At 34.2% G+C, this 22,104-nt stretch overlaps 1 protein-coding gene across 3 annotated transcripts in view; it reads left to right on the top strand.

Annotated features, from left to right (window-relative positions):
* The window catches only part of IL6ST (interleukin 6 cytokine family signal transducer), a 40,936-nt gene extending 19,061 nt beyond the window's left edge, over window positions 1-21,875 (top strand). For all 3 annotated transcript variants that reach the window (XM_023734981.1, XM_023734980.1, XM_004380477.2), the window contains 13 exons: window positions 318-438; window positions 3,504-3,670; window positions 4,191-4,345; window positions 5,658-5,817; window positions 7,982-8,064; window positions 8,788-8,998; window positions 9,566-9,748; window positions 12,227-12,328; window positions 12,520-12,666; window positions 12,995-13,135; window positions 14,232-14,328; window positions 18,553-18,634; window positions 19,494-21,875. In XM_023734981.1, coding sequence (XP_023590749.1) covers window positions 318-438; window positions 3,504-3,670; window positions 4,191-4,345; window positions 5,658-5,817; window positions 7,982-8,064; window positions 8,788-8,998; window positions 9,566-9,748; window positions 12,227-12,328; window positions 12,520-12,666; window positions 12,995-13,135; window positions 14,232-14,328; window positions 18,553-18,634; window positions 19,494-20,234 — 2,390 coding nt within the window. In that variant the 3' untranslated portion in view covers window positions 20,235-21,875. The remainder of the gene's footprint in view (window positions 1-317; window positions 439-3,503; window positions 3,671-4,190; window positions 4,346-5,657; window positions 5,818-7,981; window positions 8,065-8,787; window positions 8,999-9,565; window positions 9,749-12,226; window positions 12,329-12,519; window positions 12,667-12,994; window positions 13,136-14,231; window positions 14,329-18,552; window positions 18,635-19,493) is intronic.
* Window positions 21,876-22,104: the final 229 nt, after the last annotated feature.

Here is a 22,104-nt window from a genome sequence, read left to right as displayed (position 1 = left end):
ATGTAAATTTTAAAAAAAAAATAAGCTTAATGGGCAAATCAGTTGATACTATCATGTAGATATCAATGAAGATTAATTTTTTCTAGAAAATTAATTTGAAACAAACTAGTAAATGGCAATTATGATGCAAAATGCATATTACTACCAAAAAATAAGTTTGTGTATAGAAAATAAATTAACTTCTTAGTAACCAGTATTTCATTGTGTCCATACTTTTTGTTTGGGTTTGTGTTTTGTATCTAATTTTAGGTTGTAAATGTCTTGTGACACATATAAAACTTTTTGAGTTTTTTTTAATGCTAATTATTCTCTTCTAGTGCCTCCAGAAAAACCTAAAAATTTGAATTGTATTGTGAATGAGGAAAAGAATATGATGTGTCAGTGGGATCCTGGAAGGAAAACATATCTGGAAACAAACTATACTTTAAAATCTGAATGGTAGGTTATTTTAAGTTTATTGTATTTTGGATTTATTAAATTAATCATTTTTGCTGAGGTTTTTATTTTGTCAAGAAGTAATAGTAAATGCAAATTTTTGAACATTTCATTTAATTTTATATTTTAGAACATTCCAAACATACCTAAAAGTAGAAAGAATAGTATAATCAATCTCCATGCACCCATCACCCATCTTCAATAATTATCAGCTCATGGCCAGTCTTATTTCATATATACCCCCTCCTAGATTATTTTGAAGAAAATCCCAGGCATCATATCACTTCATCCATAAATATTTCAAGTGTTACTGTTGTTAAGTGCTGTAGAGTCTATTTTTCACACGTAGCAACTGCATGTGACAGAGTAGAACTGCCCCCATAGGGTTTCTTAGGCTGTAATCTTTAAGGAAGCAGATCTCTTTAAGTCTTTCTCCTGAGGAGCCTCTGGGTGGGTTCGAACTGCCAACCTTTACTTAGCAGTTGAGCACTTAACTGTTGCTCCACCTGGGCTTCTTAAATATTTCAGTACATATCTCTAAAAGATAAGGACTTACAGAACCACAATACCATATTATACCTTGGTATAATTTAAAGTACTTTAATATCCTCAAATATTCAGTAAATATTCGGATTTCCCCAGCTATCTGTCATAATTTTTTTAATATAAGCTGCATACATTACAGATTGCTAATACATCTTGTGAGTCTCCCTTGATCTACAGGTTCTTTTTCCTTGCAATTTAGTTGTTATATGTTATACATTGTTTAACATATTCCTCTGCCCCTGTATTTCCTAAAAATTGCCATTAGATCTAGAAACTTGATTAGATTCAGTTTTGATTTTTTTTTTTTTCTCCAGAAAGATTTCATTAAAGTGGTATGTACTTCCATCAGGAGACACATAATACCTGATACTAAGATTAAGCAGTGGTTTCACTAGTGTCAGGCTGATCCATTCAACGTAAAATTCCTCATTAGTTTTTTTTTGTTGTTTTGGGAAGATTGTTGTTTTTTCCAAACATAGAAAAGTGAAAAGAATTTTACAGTAAAGTAAATTTTATGTATATACCCACCACCTGGATTTTACAATTAATATTTTACTACATTTGTTTTATCACATATAAATTTACCTATCATCCTTCTCTCCATCTATCAATCATCTTTTTTTTTAATGCATTTCAAAGTGAATTGCTGACATTAGTATGCCAAATCCCTAAACACTTTTCAGCATTTATATCATTAGCTAGAGTTCAATATTTGTTTACAAAGTTTTTTAGGTAAAATTTACATATAGTGAAATGCACAGATCTTAAGTGTATCAATCAATGAATTTTGACAAGTGCATACACCTGTGTAAATCAAACTCCTTTTAAGATATTGAACATTAACCAGCTTCCCCAAAAAGTTCCCTCATGCCTTTTCCAGTCATTCCCTGCCACCATTCCACCCCCATAAAGTAATTGCTTATCTTCACCATAGGTTATTTTTGCATGTTCCAAAATGTCTTACAAATGGAATCATACATCATGTTCTCTTTTGTGAAAGGATTTTGTGACTCAGTAGACTGTTTCTGAGATTTAATCATGTTGTTACTTTCTGTTGATTTTTTTATCTAAAAATTTGAGCAGGGATCAGTGATCATTATTTCTGTATGAGTTACAAAGTGGTGGTATTTTATCATTTCCTTTTCTGTTTTTTACCTGAAATATTTAAGAAAAACTTCCCTTCATCAACTGTTGGTTACCCTGAGGTACCATTCATATAAGAAAGGCCAAATAGTGTTACTATTTTCCCTTTATTAACCAGTTTTATAATGAGTTAGTTTCCTAGCATCCCCCAAAGGTGAATACCAAGTGGTTTTCCCCTTATTATGAATTCACATTTAAACATACTTGATGTGTTTCAGTGCATTATAGTCATTATTTTTATTGCTGCTTAAATTGTTCCATCTTTGGCCAGTGGTTGGTTGCTGCATCCTCTTGACACGACTTCATTAGTTGTTGATAGTTTTCTTGATTTCTGATATGACATGACGTTCCAGGTTCTACATTAATCAACCATTTTCCAGGGAGCCCTGCTCCATTTAGTGTGAAATAGAAACTACAATCTGGGTGCTAGGGGAACTCATTGCTACTGGGTTATCATTGTGTCTAGGCTTTTTCAGTGGAAAGAGCAAGGAAATGTTTGTTTTTTTAAAATATCATGAACTCCTACTGATACTTCCAATTTGAAATCTGGATTACAAGTTTTTACTTAATTTTTTTTTTATTTTTTTTACTTAATTTTCATCTACATCTCCTTTGGCCTATGCTGAAAACTGTAGCTCCCAACCACCAATGTAATTATCAAATTGCTTTATCCCACAATAAACCAATAGCTGCTTTTAAGATTTACCTATTCCCTCCACTCCAAGGTTACTTTTTATTTATCCTTCCATTTTTAAAAATAGTGTATGTGTATAAATATTTTACTTGGGATACAGTTTATACACAGTGACTAAATATAGTAATATCACTTGAAGCTTTTTATGTTGCTCAAAATTAGAATAATGGTTGTCAGAGGTGGTGTAGGGTTGACTGGAAAGAAACTGAGCGGATTTTCTAGGGTGATGGAAATTCTTATCCCTGTAGTCTTATCACTCCTAGCATAATATGCTTAGAAAAAAAGCATATTATGCTTAGAGAAAGACATTTCTGGTATAGTAAGGATTCTGTTTCAGGAGGGGGAGGAAACAGTGCTAGGAGCACAAGGAAATAGATTAAAATAATGTTTGGAGAGGACAGGAGGATAGATCATGAAATTCTAAAATGCAAATTCTTAAAGTAAAAATTTGAAAATTTATGTCTTAAGATATATATATATATATATATATATATATATATATAAAATTTGGTTTTAAAGAGAGGCTCATTGATCTTTAAGAAATTGTACTTACCATTAGTGATGAATAGTCTATTCCAAACTTTGTTGCAACAATCTTGATCTCATCAGACCCTTTTCAGGTAACCTTTTCTACTCCAATTTTTAAAAGTCTGTCTTTAATGACTGACTCTAATTTTATATTTAGGGCAACCGAGAAGTTTGCTGATTGTAAAGCACAGCGTGACACCCCCAACTCATGTACTCTTGATTATTCTCCTGTATATTTTGTCAACATTGAAGTCTGGGTAGAAGCAGAGAATGCCCTTGGGAACATTACATCAGATCATATCAATTTTGATCCTATAGATAAAGGTAATTATAACCTTGAATTCGGGAATTTATTAGACAATGCACTGCTCATAATTTAAAATAGTTTTCAGATTTTAATTACTATAGAATTAAGCATTTAATTATCTTAGTTGTTTTTTTTACAAAGCCACTTTATCAACAGTATTAAAAATAATTTGGAAGAAAGAAAAATATCCATAATCCCACACTCACAACTATTTTCATTTTGAGTGTTATGGTCTAGTATTTGTCCAGTTATCAACCATTATATGGCATTATTTTTTTTTTAAATTTGATATAAACATTTAATTATTTGTTGATATCCTAACCTGAAAAGATTAACAAATGGAATAAACTGACAAGGAAAACTTTAGTTTCTTTAGAAACCCTCATTTTCATTATAATAGTATGACATAGCATTGTTTTCCGAGTAATAGTTCATTTGGTAAGAATAAATGAGTATTGTGAAATAAAGAAAAATAAAAAGAGTATATTTGAGTTTGTATATGAAGTTTTAAAAGTAAAACATGGTTTTATTCTTCAGTGAAGCCCAATCCACCACATAATTTATCAGTGAGAAGCTCAGAGGAACTGTCTAGTATCTTAAAATTGGCATGGATCAACCCAAGTATTAAGAGTTTTCTAAGACTGAAATATAGCATTCAGTACAGGACCAAGGATGCCTCAACTTGGAGCCAGGTAAATTGAAAGTTATTGTTTATTTCAATAATCTTTCTTGTAAACCCTGTAACCTAAAAAGTGTCGGTCATTTTCTGAATGTCTTAAGTTTCTGGTTACATAAGCTACTGTGCTTGACACCTCCTCTAGATCTTTATTTCAAACAAGGGCAAACAGGAAGACATCCAAACGGAAAACACAGCTTGCTATATACAGGCGCCTGTTTCAGAGTCAGTTCGACAACACAAAACGACAACACCCACAGATGATGCTGTTATCAGAAGAAATTTTAGAGCTTTCAAAAGGCTAACATTATAGCCTTCAGCTACCAATACTATTCTTTGTTATGACTCCATTTGTCACTAAGAGTACATATGATTTTTTTTTTTGTTTCTCTCGTTGCACTAACGTGCTCAAAAGGAAATTGAGCCCATGATCTTACTGCTTCTGTCCTCTATCCCACTGAAGAGCTCAGAATACAATAAGAAAAGCAACAAAAAACAAAATTGGCTTAATATTTCATGTTGTACTGAGTGGACACATACCTGCAGTTCTTCAAAATATTTTTTAATATCATAGAATCTTAATTCAGGGGTACAAAAAAGACTGACTCCTATTTTGTACCCAATATTGAAATCTCAGTAGAAAGAACCAAAGAAAGATTGGGCTGGATATGTTCCTTTTGCCTGTCCAGATCTGTATTCTACCCTTTTTCACCCTACTCTGTTTTGGGATACTGACCTGTATGGATTCCATCAGCAGGATTTTATTTCTTCTAGCTTCCTGATGAGTTTGGCTAATGGGAGGAGGAGGCCTGGCAGAAGAGAGGAGGAATAGAAGGGAGTAAGATCAGCATGTTTATTTCCCTTTCTCCCTCCCTGGAGCTGGCTGTGTCTCTCAACTGAAGGTCACTGCTCCTTTCAAGGCAGCCTTCTCTGTCTGACCCTCTTCTTCCAGGTTCTGGTACCTCCCCTCATCTCTTTGGGCTTGGGGTGATAACAGTTCCCTGTTTTACAAGCCCCAGAGTACTGACTGCCCTCTTTAAGGAGGTTCTCCTACATTTTGCCCATAGTCCCTTTACTAAACCCTCCCTGAATTAATTCTAATTGCAGTGGACCATCTTTTTTCGGTGGAGACCCTTAGTGTTATAGGTCCCATGGAAAAGAGAAAAAAAATAAAGGAATAATGATAGATATTTCCATACTTCTCAAACCTAGTAACTTTACTGCTTTTTGATTTGTATTTTTTTCTTTCCAGAGCTTGAGATTAATTTATTAGTTTTATTTTATTAAATTGATTTAATATAAAGCCTGTGTTGGTTGATTTGGTTCAGATTCCTCCTGAAGATACATCATCTACCCGGTCTTCATTCACTGTCCAGGACCTTAAACCTTTTACAGAATATGTATTTAGGATTCGTTGTATGAAGGAAGATGGTAAGGGATTCTGGAGTGACTGGAGTGAAGAAGCAAGTGGGATCACATATGAAGCTAGTAAGTAAATTAAGTATATGAAGAAATAAAGTCTTTGGAATTGCTAGCTGTGAATTATTTGTGTTTGGTTTTAATAATACTGAGTTTAGAGTATACCACGTTGCTTCTTATTTTTTTATCATTTTATTTAAACTTACACATTTTCACTTTTAAGGGCAGACGTCAGGATATAAAATATAACATGCATTATTGGTAGTATAAATCTATTTGATAGTTAATTCAAGAAAATTATCATGGTGTCTTATATACTATCAGAATACCATTGAATTACTTAAAGTTTGGTAAGTCCAGAACACTTTATAAAAGGAAAGGGCTTAGAGATTATCCTTAACCAGAGAATTATATCCTGAAACATAATCATATTATGTAGCAAAATATACCTTAGACCCTCACTATCAAAAAGACATTTATTCTCACACACACACACACACACACACACACACACACACACACACACACCCCTACTCCTCACTTATCGACTATTTCGTTATCCAACATTTTACATTTACAACAATAGTAAAAAATCTACTATCTCAACTGTTTTGCTCATATGTTGTAGCGTAAGTCTGGCAGTAACGAACGCCAAGGTGTGAGACGAGTAATGCTGGCTGTGATGTTTAAGGTTATGTGTCACCTTGGCTGGGCTGTGATTCTCAGTGGTTTGGCAATTTTGTAATGATGTAATTTGACAGTTATATAATGATATAATTTGATAGCTATATAATGATGTAGTCATTCTTAAAGTGTTACGTGAATTGATAAACATCAAAGGCAGAAAAGTGCCCTTCTCCCCTGAGAATTTTCTCCCACTCTCATAAATGCTACTGCTGTTCTGGGCTCCTCTTTCAGATTCCTTTTGTCTTCACCAGGAGTTCTTAAACTGGGGTTCTTAGGCCCTTTAGAGGCATATAGGTCAGTTTGGGGGAACTCGGGAAACACTTTAAATGCAGGCAAAATACTGTGCTTAGTGCCTGTGTGCATTTTTGTGGGGAGGAGTACATAATCTTTTTCCAATGATAGAGAACTCTGGAGCCCAAAAGGCTGTATTGGGCTAGGCATTTCTTCAGCTTAGAGAATGAAGCCCCTCTAGGTTCTCTGCTATGTTAGGAAATATTTCTGGCCCATAAAGTTGCTTTATAATGTTATGGTCTTTTGGGTGTTGCACTTTATTCTTTATTTTATGGCACTTCATTATCTCTTTATCTGTTTGAACTTCTGTACCAACCTTCTGGTCTGCTTTTCCTGCATCCTCTGTTTTCGCATCTATAATTGCCTCTTCATGATCAGCACAACACTGCTTAAGTTTCGTTAAAATTCTTTTTTCTTCTATTAAATATCTTGTAATTATGTTTATAAAAATTTTGAAAAATCAGTGGATACTACAGGAATTTAAGAAACCTATTTACTAGTATTTGCTTTTTCATGTGGTTGGTGATTATCACAACAATCCTGTGAGTTTCTTTTTTTGTGATTGTGGTAAATATATATGTAACAACATATTTGACATATCAACAGTCTTCACTTCTACAGTTCTGTGAGTTAGGGTTAGTTATATTCTATTATCCCTTGGTTCTAACTGAAAAGTCAGCAGTTCGAACCCACCTGCTGCTCTGTGGGAGAAAGATGTGGCAGTCTGCTCCCATAAAGACTTACAGCCTTGGAAACCCTGTGGGGCACTTCTGTTGTATTCTGTAGGGTCACTATGATCGGAATTGACTCGACTGCAGTGGATTTGGTTTTCTGTCCTCAAGCATCCCAATATAAAGCAATAAACTTAAGTATTTACTGCATTTATCTTAATTTGTTTTATATTCTCACATATTATATATATTTGGGGGCTTTCAGCATTTATTTAAATGATTTGTCAATTTGATTTTTTAGCCCAAGGAAATGATGCATATTGTGGTTATTGCTTAGGATATATTTGTACGTTTATGAATTTTGAGGTTAGGAAAGAGTTCTAATACAATGTAAACCATCAAACTATTATCCTGACTAAAGGAAGACCCAGGCATAACATGCTGGGATGGGAAAATGCTGATATAAAGAGTTAGAGATACCACTGCAATTGAAAGGCAAGAATAGTAAGAGAATAACTTATAGGAATTTATTTTACTGTTAAAAAATTTTATTTCAAAAAGTTTTTTTCTTTTTTTCTTGTTAGGACCATCCAAGGAACCAAGTTTCTGGTACAAGATAGATCCATCCCATACTCATGGCTATAGACCTGTAAAACTCATATGGAAGGTAAGGAAAAAATTATATGTTTATATTCTTTTATAATACCTTTGTTTATGGTATTATGAGTGGAGTCTTTTTTTTCCCCAAAAACTTAAATTTTTATTCATTTTAGTATCAGCAAAGCTCTTGTTAACTATGTTTATTAATTAAATAGAAGCACAAACCTTTATATATACTATATAGAAATCAGGTTCATAAACTATAGGTAATACCTCATAGGTATTTCAGCAGTTTTAGGAAAGTGTAAGTTGTGTAAGAAATATGTTTTTTGTACTTTACTGATTTTTCCAGAGTGCCTCATAGAAAAGAAGTTTTGGGTAATCACTCTTTTAGACATAAAGAACAAAATGTGTGCTGATAATAGGAAATATAAAATTGTTACATAACTTCATACATGTGTTATAAGTAGATCATACTAAGAAGGTAGAGAGAAATACTCAATAAAGATATAAAATAATTTAGGTACACATAGCCACAGTGCAGAATCATATATAACACATAAGAACTAAACGCTACCAGAATGATATTCCTTCCCCTCTTTCAGCTGATCAGTATGTAGTACTTTTACTTTAGTACCCAGTTCAAAATGAAGTTGCCAGTCCCTTCCAATTAAATACCTAGAGATTTGACACAGTTGGTGACAATTCTTAGTGAAAAAACAAAGAAAAACTAGTTAACTTTATTCAAGATTAATGAAATAATTTTTTAAAATAAGCTGTTTTATTACAGACATTGCCTCCTTTTGAAGCCAATGGAAAAATCTTGGATTATGAAGTGACTCTTACAAGATGGAAATCTCACTTTCAAAATTACAGAGTTAATGACACAAAACTGACAGTAAACCTCACAAATGATCGCTATATAGCAACTCTGACAGCAAGAAATCTGGTTGGCAGATCGGATGCATCTGTTTTAACTATCCCTGCCTGTGACTTCCGAGGTTTGTGTCTGTGAGGGAGCCTGGCTCAGTGGTGGAATGAGGGTACTTAGGAATAGGCAGGGCTCCAGCAAAAAAAACGAGTAGTCTAAGACTGTTCCTCAGCATCAGAGATAATCATATTTTCGGAAATCAGTTAGCAGCCAAATAATCTGTTCCATCACTATGTGGCTCACTTAAATCTTGCAGTAAGATGCTTAATTCCTTTTAGCAGTTTTCTGATTACTTATCTGGTTTTTAAAAAATATAGAAGTTTTGAGAACTTTATATTCACATGACTTAAATATATTGTTTATTCTGTAGCTTTTAAAGAAGAAAAGTTTGCAATTACAGACTTACGTACACAAAACATTTGGAGAATTTTGAGACAACAGGAATAAATAGTGGAAATAAATTAACTGCCTTTCTTATATGAAAATTATAATATTTTCATTCATGGACATACATATTAATATTATATGTTATAAAAATTGATAGCAAGATCAGTCACATGGTTATGAAAATGACTATAAAATGTCAAAATTTCAGATTTTTAAATGTTTATTACTATTTTTTAAACTTTTTTTAAAGCTGCTCACCCTGTAATGGATCTTAAAGCATTCCCCAAAGATAATAAGCTTTGGGTAGAATGGACTGCTCCTACTGAATCTGTAAATAAATACATACTTGAGTGGTGTGTGTTATCAGATAAATCACCCTGTATCCCAGACTGGCAACAAGAAGATGGTACTGTACATCTCACCTATTTAAGAGGTAAACCTAGCTAAAAGCATTAAGTTGATATCGTTTTTCTGTTTAGGGAGATTTTTCTTTTACGTATCCTTTTCTGGTTTGTAGATATTGTGGTCCATTGAAAAGACTTCAATTTATCATAGCACCTCTAGTTAGTTATTAGATGTATGATTCTCAGCAAGTCACACTTAACCTTGCTGAACTGCAGGGTCTCTTCATGGATATAATGGGGCTAATGCCATCTTCATTTTATACTTAAATATTGTTTTGATCTTCAAAGGAATGCTCACAAACTGTAAAGTAATAGAGAAATAAAAGATCGTCCAGCTTCTGTCGCTAACTAGTTGTATGTCTTTGTATCTGATTTAGCTTTCTCATTCTTCAGGTGAGAAAATATTTTCCTAGAGTCCCTGAATGACTTGTTTAACTTCTTATAGCTATTGAATAGGGGAAGCAGAACTAGAGCTCAGACTTCCTTAAGTCTTTTAACTGGAAGTGCTAGGACAGAAAGTAATGATGTCAGTTCCAACTCATAGCAACCCTGTAGGACAGAGTAGAACAGCTGCCACATAGGCTTTCCAAGGAGTGGCTGGTGGGTTGAAACCTGACGTTTTGGTTAGCAGCCAGGCTCTTAACCACTGCACCACCAGGGCTGCAATGATGTTATAGAGCCCCAAAGCGGATTGCTCTGTGTTTTAAGGTACTACTTATTAAGTGGCTTTCAAAATGATATTAACAACTTTAAAGAGGAAACAGAAACAATCAACTTGTATGCTTTTTTAATAACGAGAAATAATGACATAAGAATTCAGCTGTGAATAATACGATTACTCAGAAAAAAAACTTCTAAGGAGAGACATACCTGCCGTAAAGTTTGTGAGCTTTATTCATAAAAGAGACCGTGTGACCCTCATTAACCTATTATTTAATATGCAATTTTAATAAGCTTGGTTGTCTAGTTTCACAGCCTTACCAAATTAAATGTTTGGCAAAGCCAATGTTTTTTAAAAAGCATAATATAAGTTCTGGAGACATTAAGGTTGGGGCAGGTGACCCCATGTACCTCAGTAGCCCTGATAGCATCATTTTTACAGCAGAATATAAAAATTTCTCATCCTTATGATAGTAAATAATCAAGAGAAGGTAAAATTACTCTGTTGAAGAATACAAAGGCACATATAACCATGAATAATGGTTACGGAAAAGTGAGTTTTTGTTGAAGGTACAGTAAAACCTGTGAAAACTGGAAACTGTGGAAGGCGGAAGTCTGTCAGAGAAGGAAAACTCAAATATTTTCCACTAAAACAAGCAATAGAAAAGTGATACGACTGCACCCTATCAAAGGTGGAAAACATGCAACACCAGGAATAACAAGGCAGTCTTGTAGAGTTCTGGTTCTCACAGGTTTTACTGTATAAACATTAGTATGGTGTTTATTTTCACCTTATTTCCTGATGTAGACCAAACCAAAACCAAACCCACTGCACTGAGTCGATTCCGACTCGTAACAGCCCTATACGACAGAATGGAAGTGCCCCATAGGGTTTCCAAGGCTGTAAACCTTTAAGGGAGCAGACTGCCACATCTTTCTCCTGCAGAATTGCTGGTGGGTTCAAACCACTGACCTTTTGGTTCGCAACTGAATGCTTTAACCACTGTGCCACTAGGGCTCCTTTCTGATACAGACAGATAAATAAAATGTATAAAAAGAAGGAATATTTTGCTGTTGTATGCTGAAAGGATAGATTAATTCGGAGGAATTACAGATATTTTGATGATTTTTTTAGGGGGTGGTTGTTGTTTGGTGCTGTCAAGTCAACTCCGATTCATAGCAACCCCATGTACAACAAAATGAAGTGTTGCCCTGTTCTGTGCCATCCTCACAATCGTTGCTGTGACCATTGGTGACCCTGCTGGTATTGAAATACCCGTGGCATAGCTTCCAGGATCACAGCAACACATAAGCCACCCCAGTATGACAAACTGACAGACAAGTGGTAGTTTTCCAGTGCTACCCTCCCGCCTTTCTGGGGGAAATAGCACTAATTTTTTTTTTCCCCAGTTACCTTACAAATCAGGGCCATGAGTGCTTTTCCTAGGTCTTATTAGTGGCAACTTGCTTATTAAGCAATTCCCAGATAATCAGGTAAGATACACAAAAAGTTATAAGGCCCAGGATAATTTTGAGATCAGTGTTTTATAACCTGATGAATGTAAACCGTGACTATAATTGCAGTAATTACTTGTATTAATTATATATATTTTTCTTTTATTCACTGTATTGGCAGTAAAAGTAACCTGTTAGTTTTATTTATAATTTTATAAACAGTTTTACTCCATTGAGTTTGAATCCAGTACAAAAAAGGCAATGCTTACTTAGAAAACTGCTGTTATAGTAGAAAGAAAAATTATGGTCAGGAAATTATAAAAATCAGTAATGGAACAAATATGACTTTTTCATTATAGAAAAAAATGCTTAATCTACTATTCTTACTTTAGGCAACCTAATGGAGAGCAAATGCTATTTGATAACAGTTACTCCAGTATATGCTGATGGACCAGGAAGCCCTGAGTCTGTAAGAGCATACCTTAAACAAGCTGGTAAGTCCAAACTTACTGTGTTTGAAAAATGTTAAGCATTTTCTGTTAACAAAGACATTTTATCAGTTTTACATAAGGATATGTATTATTATTATGTTCAGTAATTTTATGATGAGGAAATTTTACTTAAATCTAATGATTTACTAAATTCTGACGATTTTCAGTTAGCAAATACATTTATTCTGTTACAGCACCTTCAAAAGGACCTACTGTTCGGACAAAAAAAGTGGGGAAGAATGAAGCTGTCTTAGAGTGGGACCAACTCCCTGTTGATGTTCAAAATGGATTTATCAGAAATTATACTATACTTTATAAAACTGCTTTTGGAAATGAAACCGGTAATAAAACCGTATCAGTTATTCAGAGTCAGATTTTTTTTCAAACTTGTAAATACTAGTTTAAATCTCTCCTTTTTATGTTATGCTTCTTAGTATATTATCCTCAGAAAAGAGTCGCCTGAGAATATGCCTTATGATTGCTTTCATAGTCCTACTAAAGAAATATTGTTTCATGCTTATAAGAGAAAAACATTATTTTAGGGCTGTGAAAGTTGGTTTTTGGTAAAATATTTTTATTCCTTTTTAATACTTGTATAATTCTAAATATAGTCCAGATAAAGCAAAACATTGAGTGGTCGACTAAAGCCCACTTACTGATTTCTTCCAGCCGTGAATGTGGATTCTTCCCACACAGAATATACGCTGTCCTCTTTGACTAGTGACACGTTGTACATGGTACGAATGGCAGCATACACAGATGAAGGTGGAATGTACGGTCCTGATTTCACTTTTACTACTCCAAAGTTTGGTAAGGAATAGTGAAATTTGATCTGTCTTCTTTTCCTTTTTTTTTTTTTCTTGAACTAGGCAATTGGTCTCTATTCACCTGGAGCAACAGAAGAAGGAGAGTCAGGAACAGGAGGAGGATATAGAATGTGTAGTTAATTGCCTCCATGAATAACTGCCGCCTTTGCCTTGAGACCAGAACTGGATGGTACCCAGCTACCATTACTGAACATTTTGACCAAAGATTCTATAGCAGAATCCTGATTGAAAGGGGAAAAACGCAGAACAGAATTCCAAATTTTCACGGACTCCAGACTTTATGGACACTGGATGAACTCCTGAAACTATTGCCCTGAGATGATCTTTAAACATTAAACCAAAAATATCCCTGAAGTCTTCTTAAAACCAAACAATAGTTTAGCTTAACTAGTAAAGAATGTCTGCCTTTAGCATTGTGCTCTTTCAAGATCTATCTATATGGGATCAAATTGACAACAGCAACTCAGAAGATAAGATAGGAACCTTAGGGGGCAGTGAGTTAATGGAGGAGAAACTGCTCAGAAAAAGAGAGTGAGAATGGTTGCACAACTCAGAGCATGTAATCAATATCAGTGAATTGTAAATGTAGAAACTATTGGTGTATGTTTTGCTGTGTATATTCTCAACGACAAGGAAATAAATAAAATTAAAAAAAAAAAAAAAGATTGTTTCACAGCTTTTCCAGTTATGCCTGGTTCTCATTTGTTCTGATACAGTTTTGTCAATTAGTGAGTGTTAGAACTCAGAGATAAGCTTTTGCTAAGATTCCACTGAGTACACATCATAGGTGTAATCAATGGTTAGGTTTGGAAGCTCTAAATTACCAGTTAGATTATCTCTCCAGTAAGCAGAACTAATTTTATTCTCCCAACCAACATTTATTTTATGCTTACTATGTAGGTAGCGACTGTGTAAGGCATAAATGGCTAGGATGAGGTTTACCAAGAAGAGAGGGGAGGGGGGAGAAAAAAAGATGGCATTTCATCTTTTCTGTAGTAATCTGGTAGGGAAGTTGTATTATTTCTCTTTAGCGTATGTGTCAACAATTATTTCTTATCTCACCGCTTTCTGTTTTTTAGCTCAAGGAGAAATTGAAGCCATAGTTGTGCCTGTTTGCTTAGCATTCCTATTGACAACTCTTTTGGGAGTATTATTCTGCTTTAATAAGCGAGACCTGTAAGTACTCTTATTCATATATTTGTGTTTTTTCAGCTTTATTGAGGTATAATTTACATGTAATAAAATTCATCCATTTTAAGTGTGTAATTTCATGAATTTTGGTAATTGTATACAGATGTTTGCTCCAGTCAATCAGTGATCTGACTACTGTAACTATAGTTTTTCTTTTCCTATAATTTCATATAAATGGAATTAAAAATCTTTCATCTAGCATAACGTTTTTGAATATCTATATTGTTGTATATACTAATATTTTCTCCTTTTTATTGCTGAGTAGTAGTTCACAGTACAGGTATATCAAAATTTGTTTATCTGTTGATAGAAGTTTAGCTTGTCTCTAAATTGTGGTTTTTATGAGTAATGCTGCTGTGAATATTAACGTACCAATCTTGGTTTGATCATATGTTTTCATTTATCTTGCATAAATACGTAGTAGTGAGATTTCTCCTCCTAGGTATTAAGTGTATGTTAAGTATATGTTTAACTTATTAAGATACTGCCATACTGTTGCTCAAAATGGCTTGACCATTTTGCATTCCCACCAGCAATGTATGAGAATTGCATATATCCACTTTTTAGCTGATGTGTAGTGCTCTCTTATTGTGGTTTAAATTTGCATTTCCCTGATAACTAGTGAAAGGGATCTTTTCATGTGTTACTGTTGTTAGGTGCTGTCAAGTTGATTCCAATTCGTAGCAACCCTATGCACAACAGAATAAAACACTGCCCGGTCCTGCACCATTCTCACAATCGTGGTTATGCTTAAGCTCATTGTTGCAGCCACTGTGTCAGTCCTTCTTGTTAAGGGTCTTCCTCTCACTTTAGCAAGCATGATGTCTTTCTCCAGGGACTGATCCTTCCTGATAACGCTTCCAAAATATGTGAGACATAGTCTTGCCACTCTTGCTTCTAAGGAGCATTCTGGTTGTACATCTTCCAAGACAGATTTGTTCTTTTGGCAGACTGTGGTATATTCAATATTCTTCTCCAGCACCACAATTCAAAGGCGTCAATTCTTTGGTCTTCCATATTCAACGTCCAGCTTTCACATGCATATGAGGCAGTTGAAAACACCAGGGCTTGGGTCAGGCACACCTTAGTCTTCAAGGTGACATCTTTGCTTTTCAACACTTTAAAGGGTTCTTTTGCAGCAGATTTGCCCCATGCAATGAGTCTTTTGATTTCTTGACTGCTGCTTTCATGAGTGTTGATTGTGGATCCGAGTAAAATGAAATCCTTGAAAACGTCAGTCTTTTCTCTGTTTTTGATGATGTTGCTTATTGGTCCAGTCGTGGGGATTTTTGTTTTCTTTATGTTGAGATGTAATCCATACTGAAGGCTATGGTCTTTGATCTTCATCAGTAAGTGCTTTAAGTCCTCTTCACTTTCAGAAAGCAAAGTTGTGTCATCTGCGTATTGCAGGTTGTTAGTGAGTCTTCCTCCAATCCTGATGCCCCGTTCTTGTTCATATAGTCCAGTTTCTCAGATTATTTGCTCAGCATACGATTGAATAGATACGGTGAAAGGATACAACCCTGACGCATACCTTTCCTGACTTTAAATCACGCAGTATCCCATTGTTCTGTTTGAACGACTGCCGCTTAATCTATGTACAGCTTCCTCATGAGCACAATTAAGCACATCTTTTCATGTGCTACTTACATATCTTCTTTTGTGAAGTGTCTATTGAAATCTTTTGCCCATTTTTAAATTGGGTTGTCTTGTTAATACTGAGCTGTAAGCATTCTTTATATGTTCTGATTACAAAATTTTTGTCAAATATTTTTCAAATTTTTCTCCCAGTCTGTAGCTTACCTTTTTGGTTTTTTAACTGTGACTTTAGAAACACAAAAATGTTTAATTTCTTTTCACAGTGGTTTTTACTTTTCGGTGGACTGGGCTTGCACATCTTTTGTTTAACTTATTCCTAAGTATTTTTCAATGCTACTATGAATGGGGATCCCTGGTGACACAGTGGTTAAGAGCTTGGCTGCTAACCAAAAGGTCAGCAGTTCAAACCCACCAGCTGCTGCTTGGAAACCCTATGGAGCAGTTCTGCTCTGTCTTAAAGGGTCACTATGAGTTGGAATCAACTCAACAACAACCAGTTTGGTTTTTTTTTTTTTTTTTTAATTATTATAAGTGATGTTTTTAAATTTTATTTTCTAATTCTCATTGTTAGTATACAGCAATGCAATTGATCTTTTTAATGTATTGATCTTGTATCCTGAGACCTTGTTAATTTCACTTACTAATAATAGTAACTTTTTTGGATTCCTTAGGTTTTCTACATACATGTTTATGCTGCCTGCAAGTAAAAACGGTTGTTTCAGTCTTTATACTTTTTAGTTCTTTTTTGCCTTTAGTTCAAATTTTTATGCTTTTCTTATTGCACTGGCTAGGACTTCCAGTTCAGTACAGTGTTGAAAAGAAGTGGTGAAAGCTGACATCTTTGCCTTGTTTCTGATTTTAGGAAGAAAGCAGTCTTTCACTGTTACATATGATGTTATCTGTAGATGTTAGCTGTAGCTTGAGAAAGTTATATTTCTGTTTTGTTGAGAGCTTTTTATCGTGAATGGGTGTTGAATTTTGTCAAATACTTTTTTGACATCTGTTGAGATGATCATATTTTTTTTTTCTCCTTTATTCCATGAATATGGTGAATTTCATTGATTTTTTTTTTTTCACATGTTAAACCATCCTTACATTCCTGGGATATTGCTGGATTCATTGTATTCGTATTTGTTAATGATTTTTGTGTCTATGTTCATCAGTGATACTAGCTTGTCCTTTTTGAGTGATGTCTTTTTCCAGTTTTGGAATCAGTGTTATATTGGCCTCATAAAATGAATATTGACATGTTGCCTCCTCTATTTTCTGAAATAGTTTTGTGTAATATCAGTGTTATTTCATCTTTAAATGTTTGATAGAATTCACAAGTAAAGCCATTTCAGCCTGGAGTTTTCTTTGTGGGAAAGTTTTTAATTAAAAATTCAATTTCTTTATAAATATAGGGCTATCAAAGTTTTCTTTTTCTTCTTCAGTCTGTTTTGGTGATTTATGTCTTTCAAGGAATTTATCCATTTTATCTAGGTTATAAAAACTATTGTTTTTTATATTATGTCTAGATTTTATAGTTGTTTTCTGCCGGAGAGTCAGTCTGCTAGGAACTTACTCTGTCATTACGAGAAGCACAAGTTCTCGTTACTCGTTTTTATTTTTTATTTAACTTTAAATTTGCCCTTAACATTCTCAAAATGATTCGCTTATTATACATTTAGGACTTCTAACTTTGGGCTAGGAACCACATTAAAGTAAACATATTTAAATAAGGTTTTTGTTTTTGTTTTTGTTTCAAATACACTCTGTTTTCTAGAGCAATTTTAGGTTTACAGAAAAATTGTGCAGAGTACCAGAGAGTTCCCATTTACCACCCCCTCCACCCCCACGCCTGCCCCCAGCATGCTGTTTCTCTTCTTTCTGACATCGTGCATTTGTGTGGTACATTAATTACAACTGATGAACCAGTATTTACACGTTATTATTAACTAAAGTCCATAGTTTCCATTAGGGTTCATTCTTTGTGTTGTACCATCCTGTGGGTTTTGACAAAGGCATAATGTCATGTGTCCATCTTTGCAGTTGTTGTTGGGTGTTGTCCAGTCAATTTCAGCTCATAACGACCCCATATGACAGAGTAGAACCTTAGATAAGTTTTTGATGATATGGATATCCCGAGTGATTTGCATATGTTTACTATTATTTGTCTTTCTTCCTTATACAAAATCAAATTTATTACATTTTATTTTGTATCAGTGTTAAAACTTATTTTGCTGTCTAGATTCTTTTCACTGGAAATTGAACTTTTTTTATTTGTTTTTGTTGGATGGGGGTGTAGCCATACATTTTGTGGTCTGGCTAAGGTTCTTAAAGTGGTTTTTCTTACAGGATTTGATTTCAGAGATTTTTTTTTTAATTGAATACTGTTAGCTTTAGCCTTGTTAACAGTTTTTCTTTATGAATGAATTAAGATCCTTATGCATTTTTTCTACTGGATACAAGAAAAGTAATTTTTTGTTTGCTTTGAGGTACAATAGGTATTTTTATTTATTTGATTAATTTGTGTGATTCTTAAGATTCTTAGGTGAACGTATTTAGAAACAGACTCTGCATTGTTTATTACATGTGGTTCTACACATGCCATATTCCTTTTCTCTCCAGGATTAAAAAACATATCTGGCCTAATGTTCCAGATCCTTCAAAGAGTCATATTGCTCAGTGGTCACCTCACACACCTCTAAGGGTAAGATAAAATGCTTCAGAATTATTCATAATATATAAGTGTATTAGGTGCGTGTGTATAGTTCACCCGAAAGATTGTCAGTCTGAATTGAGAAGGAAATGAAAACAGAAAAGTATGCAAATGAGAATTTCAATCAGAATTTAAAAGAATACCTATACATTCTAGGGGTTTATTATCATCATAGCATATCTGTTCTGATATTCCTAATTCTATTCAGTAAACATTAAAAATATTTGGTTGACCTTAAAAATTGAAAACTTTAAGTGCTAAAACTACTTTGTGATAATAAGGAAGTATTTTGGAGTGAATTTTAAAACCAAGTTTAATAGTCTACCATTTTAATACCAATACAAAATGATTTCAGGAAACCTAAACTGAATTCTTTGAACTTAAAATATATGTTAAAGGGGGAAATGATGACAAAATGATCATTGAATTGCATTAACAGATTAAAATGTGTACTTTTATATTGCTACAAAACCCGTCATTCAAGTTTGGTTTTTCTTAATGTATTTTATATTTTTCTATCCAATTAATACTAGACTGTTTAATGATTTTCTATTTTTGAAAAACTATTTGTAGACATTAGTTTATCAAAATATTATTTGGAAGTTCTGAGGAAATACAACCTGATTCATACTTCTTAGATTGATTTCACAATGTCTGCAATTCCGGTAGATGACAGTGATTTAGTGACGTAGTATAAATTATATCTGCACCATTGAAGGTTACTGAGAAGTTTCAGAGATGCATTAGCTCTGTGGCTTTAACTGATTATTTGCCATATATATCTCTTAAGTGTTTCTAAAATGGCATGAACATATGCTTTAGGTAATAATCCATTTTCTCTCTTTCTTAGCATAATTTTAATTCAAAAGATCAAATGTATTCAGATGGCAATTTCACTGATGTAAGTGTTGTGGAAATAGAAGTAAATGACAAAAAACCTTTTCCAGAAGATTTGAAATCAATGGACCTCTTTAAGAAGGAAAAAAATAGTACTGAAGGACACAGCAGTGGTATTGGAGGGTCTTCGTGCATGTCATCTTCTAGGCCAAGCATTTCTAGCGGTGATGAAAATGAATCTGGACAGAACACTTTGAGCACTGTCCAGTATTCTACTGTGGTACACAGCGGCTACAGACACCAGGTTCCACCGGTTCAAGTCTTCTCAAGATCTGAGTCCACCCAGCCCTTGTTAGATTCAGAGGAGCGGCCAGAAGACCTACAGTTAGTAGATAATGTAGACAGTGGTGATGGCGTATTGCCCAGGCAACAGTATTTCAAGCAAAACTGCAGTCAGCATGAAACCAGTCAAGATATTTCACATTTTGAAAGGCCAAAGCAAGTTTCATCAGTCAATGAGGAAGATTTTGTCAGACTTAAACAGCAGCAGATTTCAGATCATATTTCACAGTCCTGTGGATCTGAGCAAATGAAAATGTTTCAAGAAATTTCTACAGCAGCTGTTTTTGGTCCAGGTACTGAGGGAGAAGTAGAGAGATTCGAAACAGTTGAGATGGAGGCTGCAATTGATGAAGGAATGCCTAAAAGTTACTTACCACAGACTGTAAGACAAGGTGGTTATGTGCCTCAGTAAAAGACCAGGTCCTGTTCCAACTCAGCAGTAAGACAAGCTAAAAATATTTTATCTGTCTTTTCAGATAAAAATAATCTTCACTCACTGAAGATGATCACTTGCCCTTAAGGACAAAAATAGACTGTACTCTCACATGGGCTATTTCCATTTCAGAATATCTAGGATTACTTTAAGCACTACATAAACTGACTTCATCCTCTGAATAGCTGAATGACTTTGTGCTATTTCAGGATGTTTGCACTGAAGAAAAACAGAAAGCTTGCCAGGAATTTATAAAGTAAAACTTTTCATTTTTGTTTTGCCACATAGAATACAGAGGTTATTAAAATAATAAGCAGCATAATACTTAGTGATCATAGCCATACACATTTTGATGAACCTAATCATCAAAAAGACTTAGGGAGAGTTACTATAAAAAATTAGAGGAGCAAAGTCTAGAACCCTCTACTTCAGCTAACAACATAATTTAAAAAGAGGTCCATATGGCATAACTATATGAGCCCAGCTTTTGTAGTCTGAGCAAAATAAATAAATAAATAAATTGGAATTCTGGAACTTGAACTTGACAGATAAAAATATATATATATATTTTTAATATTACATAACAATCTCACTGAATTTTCAAAAACTGCTGTTGGCCATCTCTTTGAGAACCCATTCTCACAAACTCAGCAGAGTGCCCAGGTAGAGCTACGAGTGAATACCACAAACTATCTTAAGCATTTCAAAAATTGTTTTGCCACTAGTAAAGGCTTAAATTTTACCACATTTCTCTATATGTGGATATACAAAATTATTGACCCTTCCTCTTAAGACTTCAGAGAATTTGGCTGACAAAGCACTTTATACCATATATCTTCAGCTTAAATGTGTTTTAACGTAATGTACTTTGTTTTTAAGTAAGACAGTATCTTCTTTTCTCCAGTAGGTGATTGAAGCAAACTAAGTTAGAGGACTTGGGCACTGCTCACCAAAACAAACAAATGAAACACAACCCCAGAAGTGTAAATATTACGGTTAGCCAGTATCCTTATTGTAGAGGCACTTAATGAAGAGATAATATTTTAATATCTACAGTTTTGAGGTAGAGTGGGACTTAGTTCTATGCTGTGATTTAGGATTATTTTAAGTCTCTTCTTGCTAATTCTGTTTTTCAGGGGAGAAGTGAGCCAGTCCTCCAGAGTTTAGCGCTAAACCCACTTATGCATACAGGCCATCCTCTGTCCACTCCATCTGACACAGCAGGAGCTCAAGACAGGGGCTGTTAACTATCAGTAGTTTAATTCTAGACTGCTGCTATCAAATGAGTTCAGAGGAAATAGGTTTTGTTTTTCTATCATATTTAAATTACAGAAGCCAGGCAGTCTTAAAATATTTTGTAGAGGATATTGAAGAATAAAAGACTAAGAAAAATTGGTATGCATTTATAGTTGAAATGTAATTCTACTTTTTATTCTCACAGTATATTGTTCACATTAGATTTTCTATTTTATCCTTTTTATTCTTGCGTTTATGTAATGCTTAAGACTTTCAGAGTTCTTTTACATATGTGATCTCCCAGATAGAGCAGATGCTTTATTTGAATATATCCAGTTTCCTACTTTAGTCAAAACCAACATGAGAGTGGAAGAGTGACAGAATTAGAAGCAGATGAGGAAAATTAGGCACAGAGAGGTCCAGGAGGGACAGAGACCTCCAGACTCACACTACAAGGTAATGGCGTCACCACCATCTAAGGTGGTCATCAGAGGCTGGTCCAGGACAGGACTAGATCCATCTTGCTATATGTCGTCAGGAAATTTTTATCTATTCAGTTTTTTATTCTTCAAAATAAGTAGTGTTGTTATTGTCATCATGTTCTTAGCCGTAA

This window comes from Trichechus manatus, unplaced genomic scaffold, assembly GCF_000243295.1.
Source record: "Trichechus manatus latirostris isolate Lorelei unplaced genomic scaffold, TriManLat1.0 scaffold00074, whole genome shotgun sequence".
NCBI classification, from domain to species: Eukaryota; Metazoa; Chordata; class Mammalia; order Sirenia; family Trichechidae; genus Trichechus; species Trichechus manatus.
This window is presented reverse-complemented; position numbering and strand designations above follow the sequence as displayed.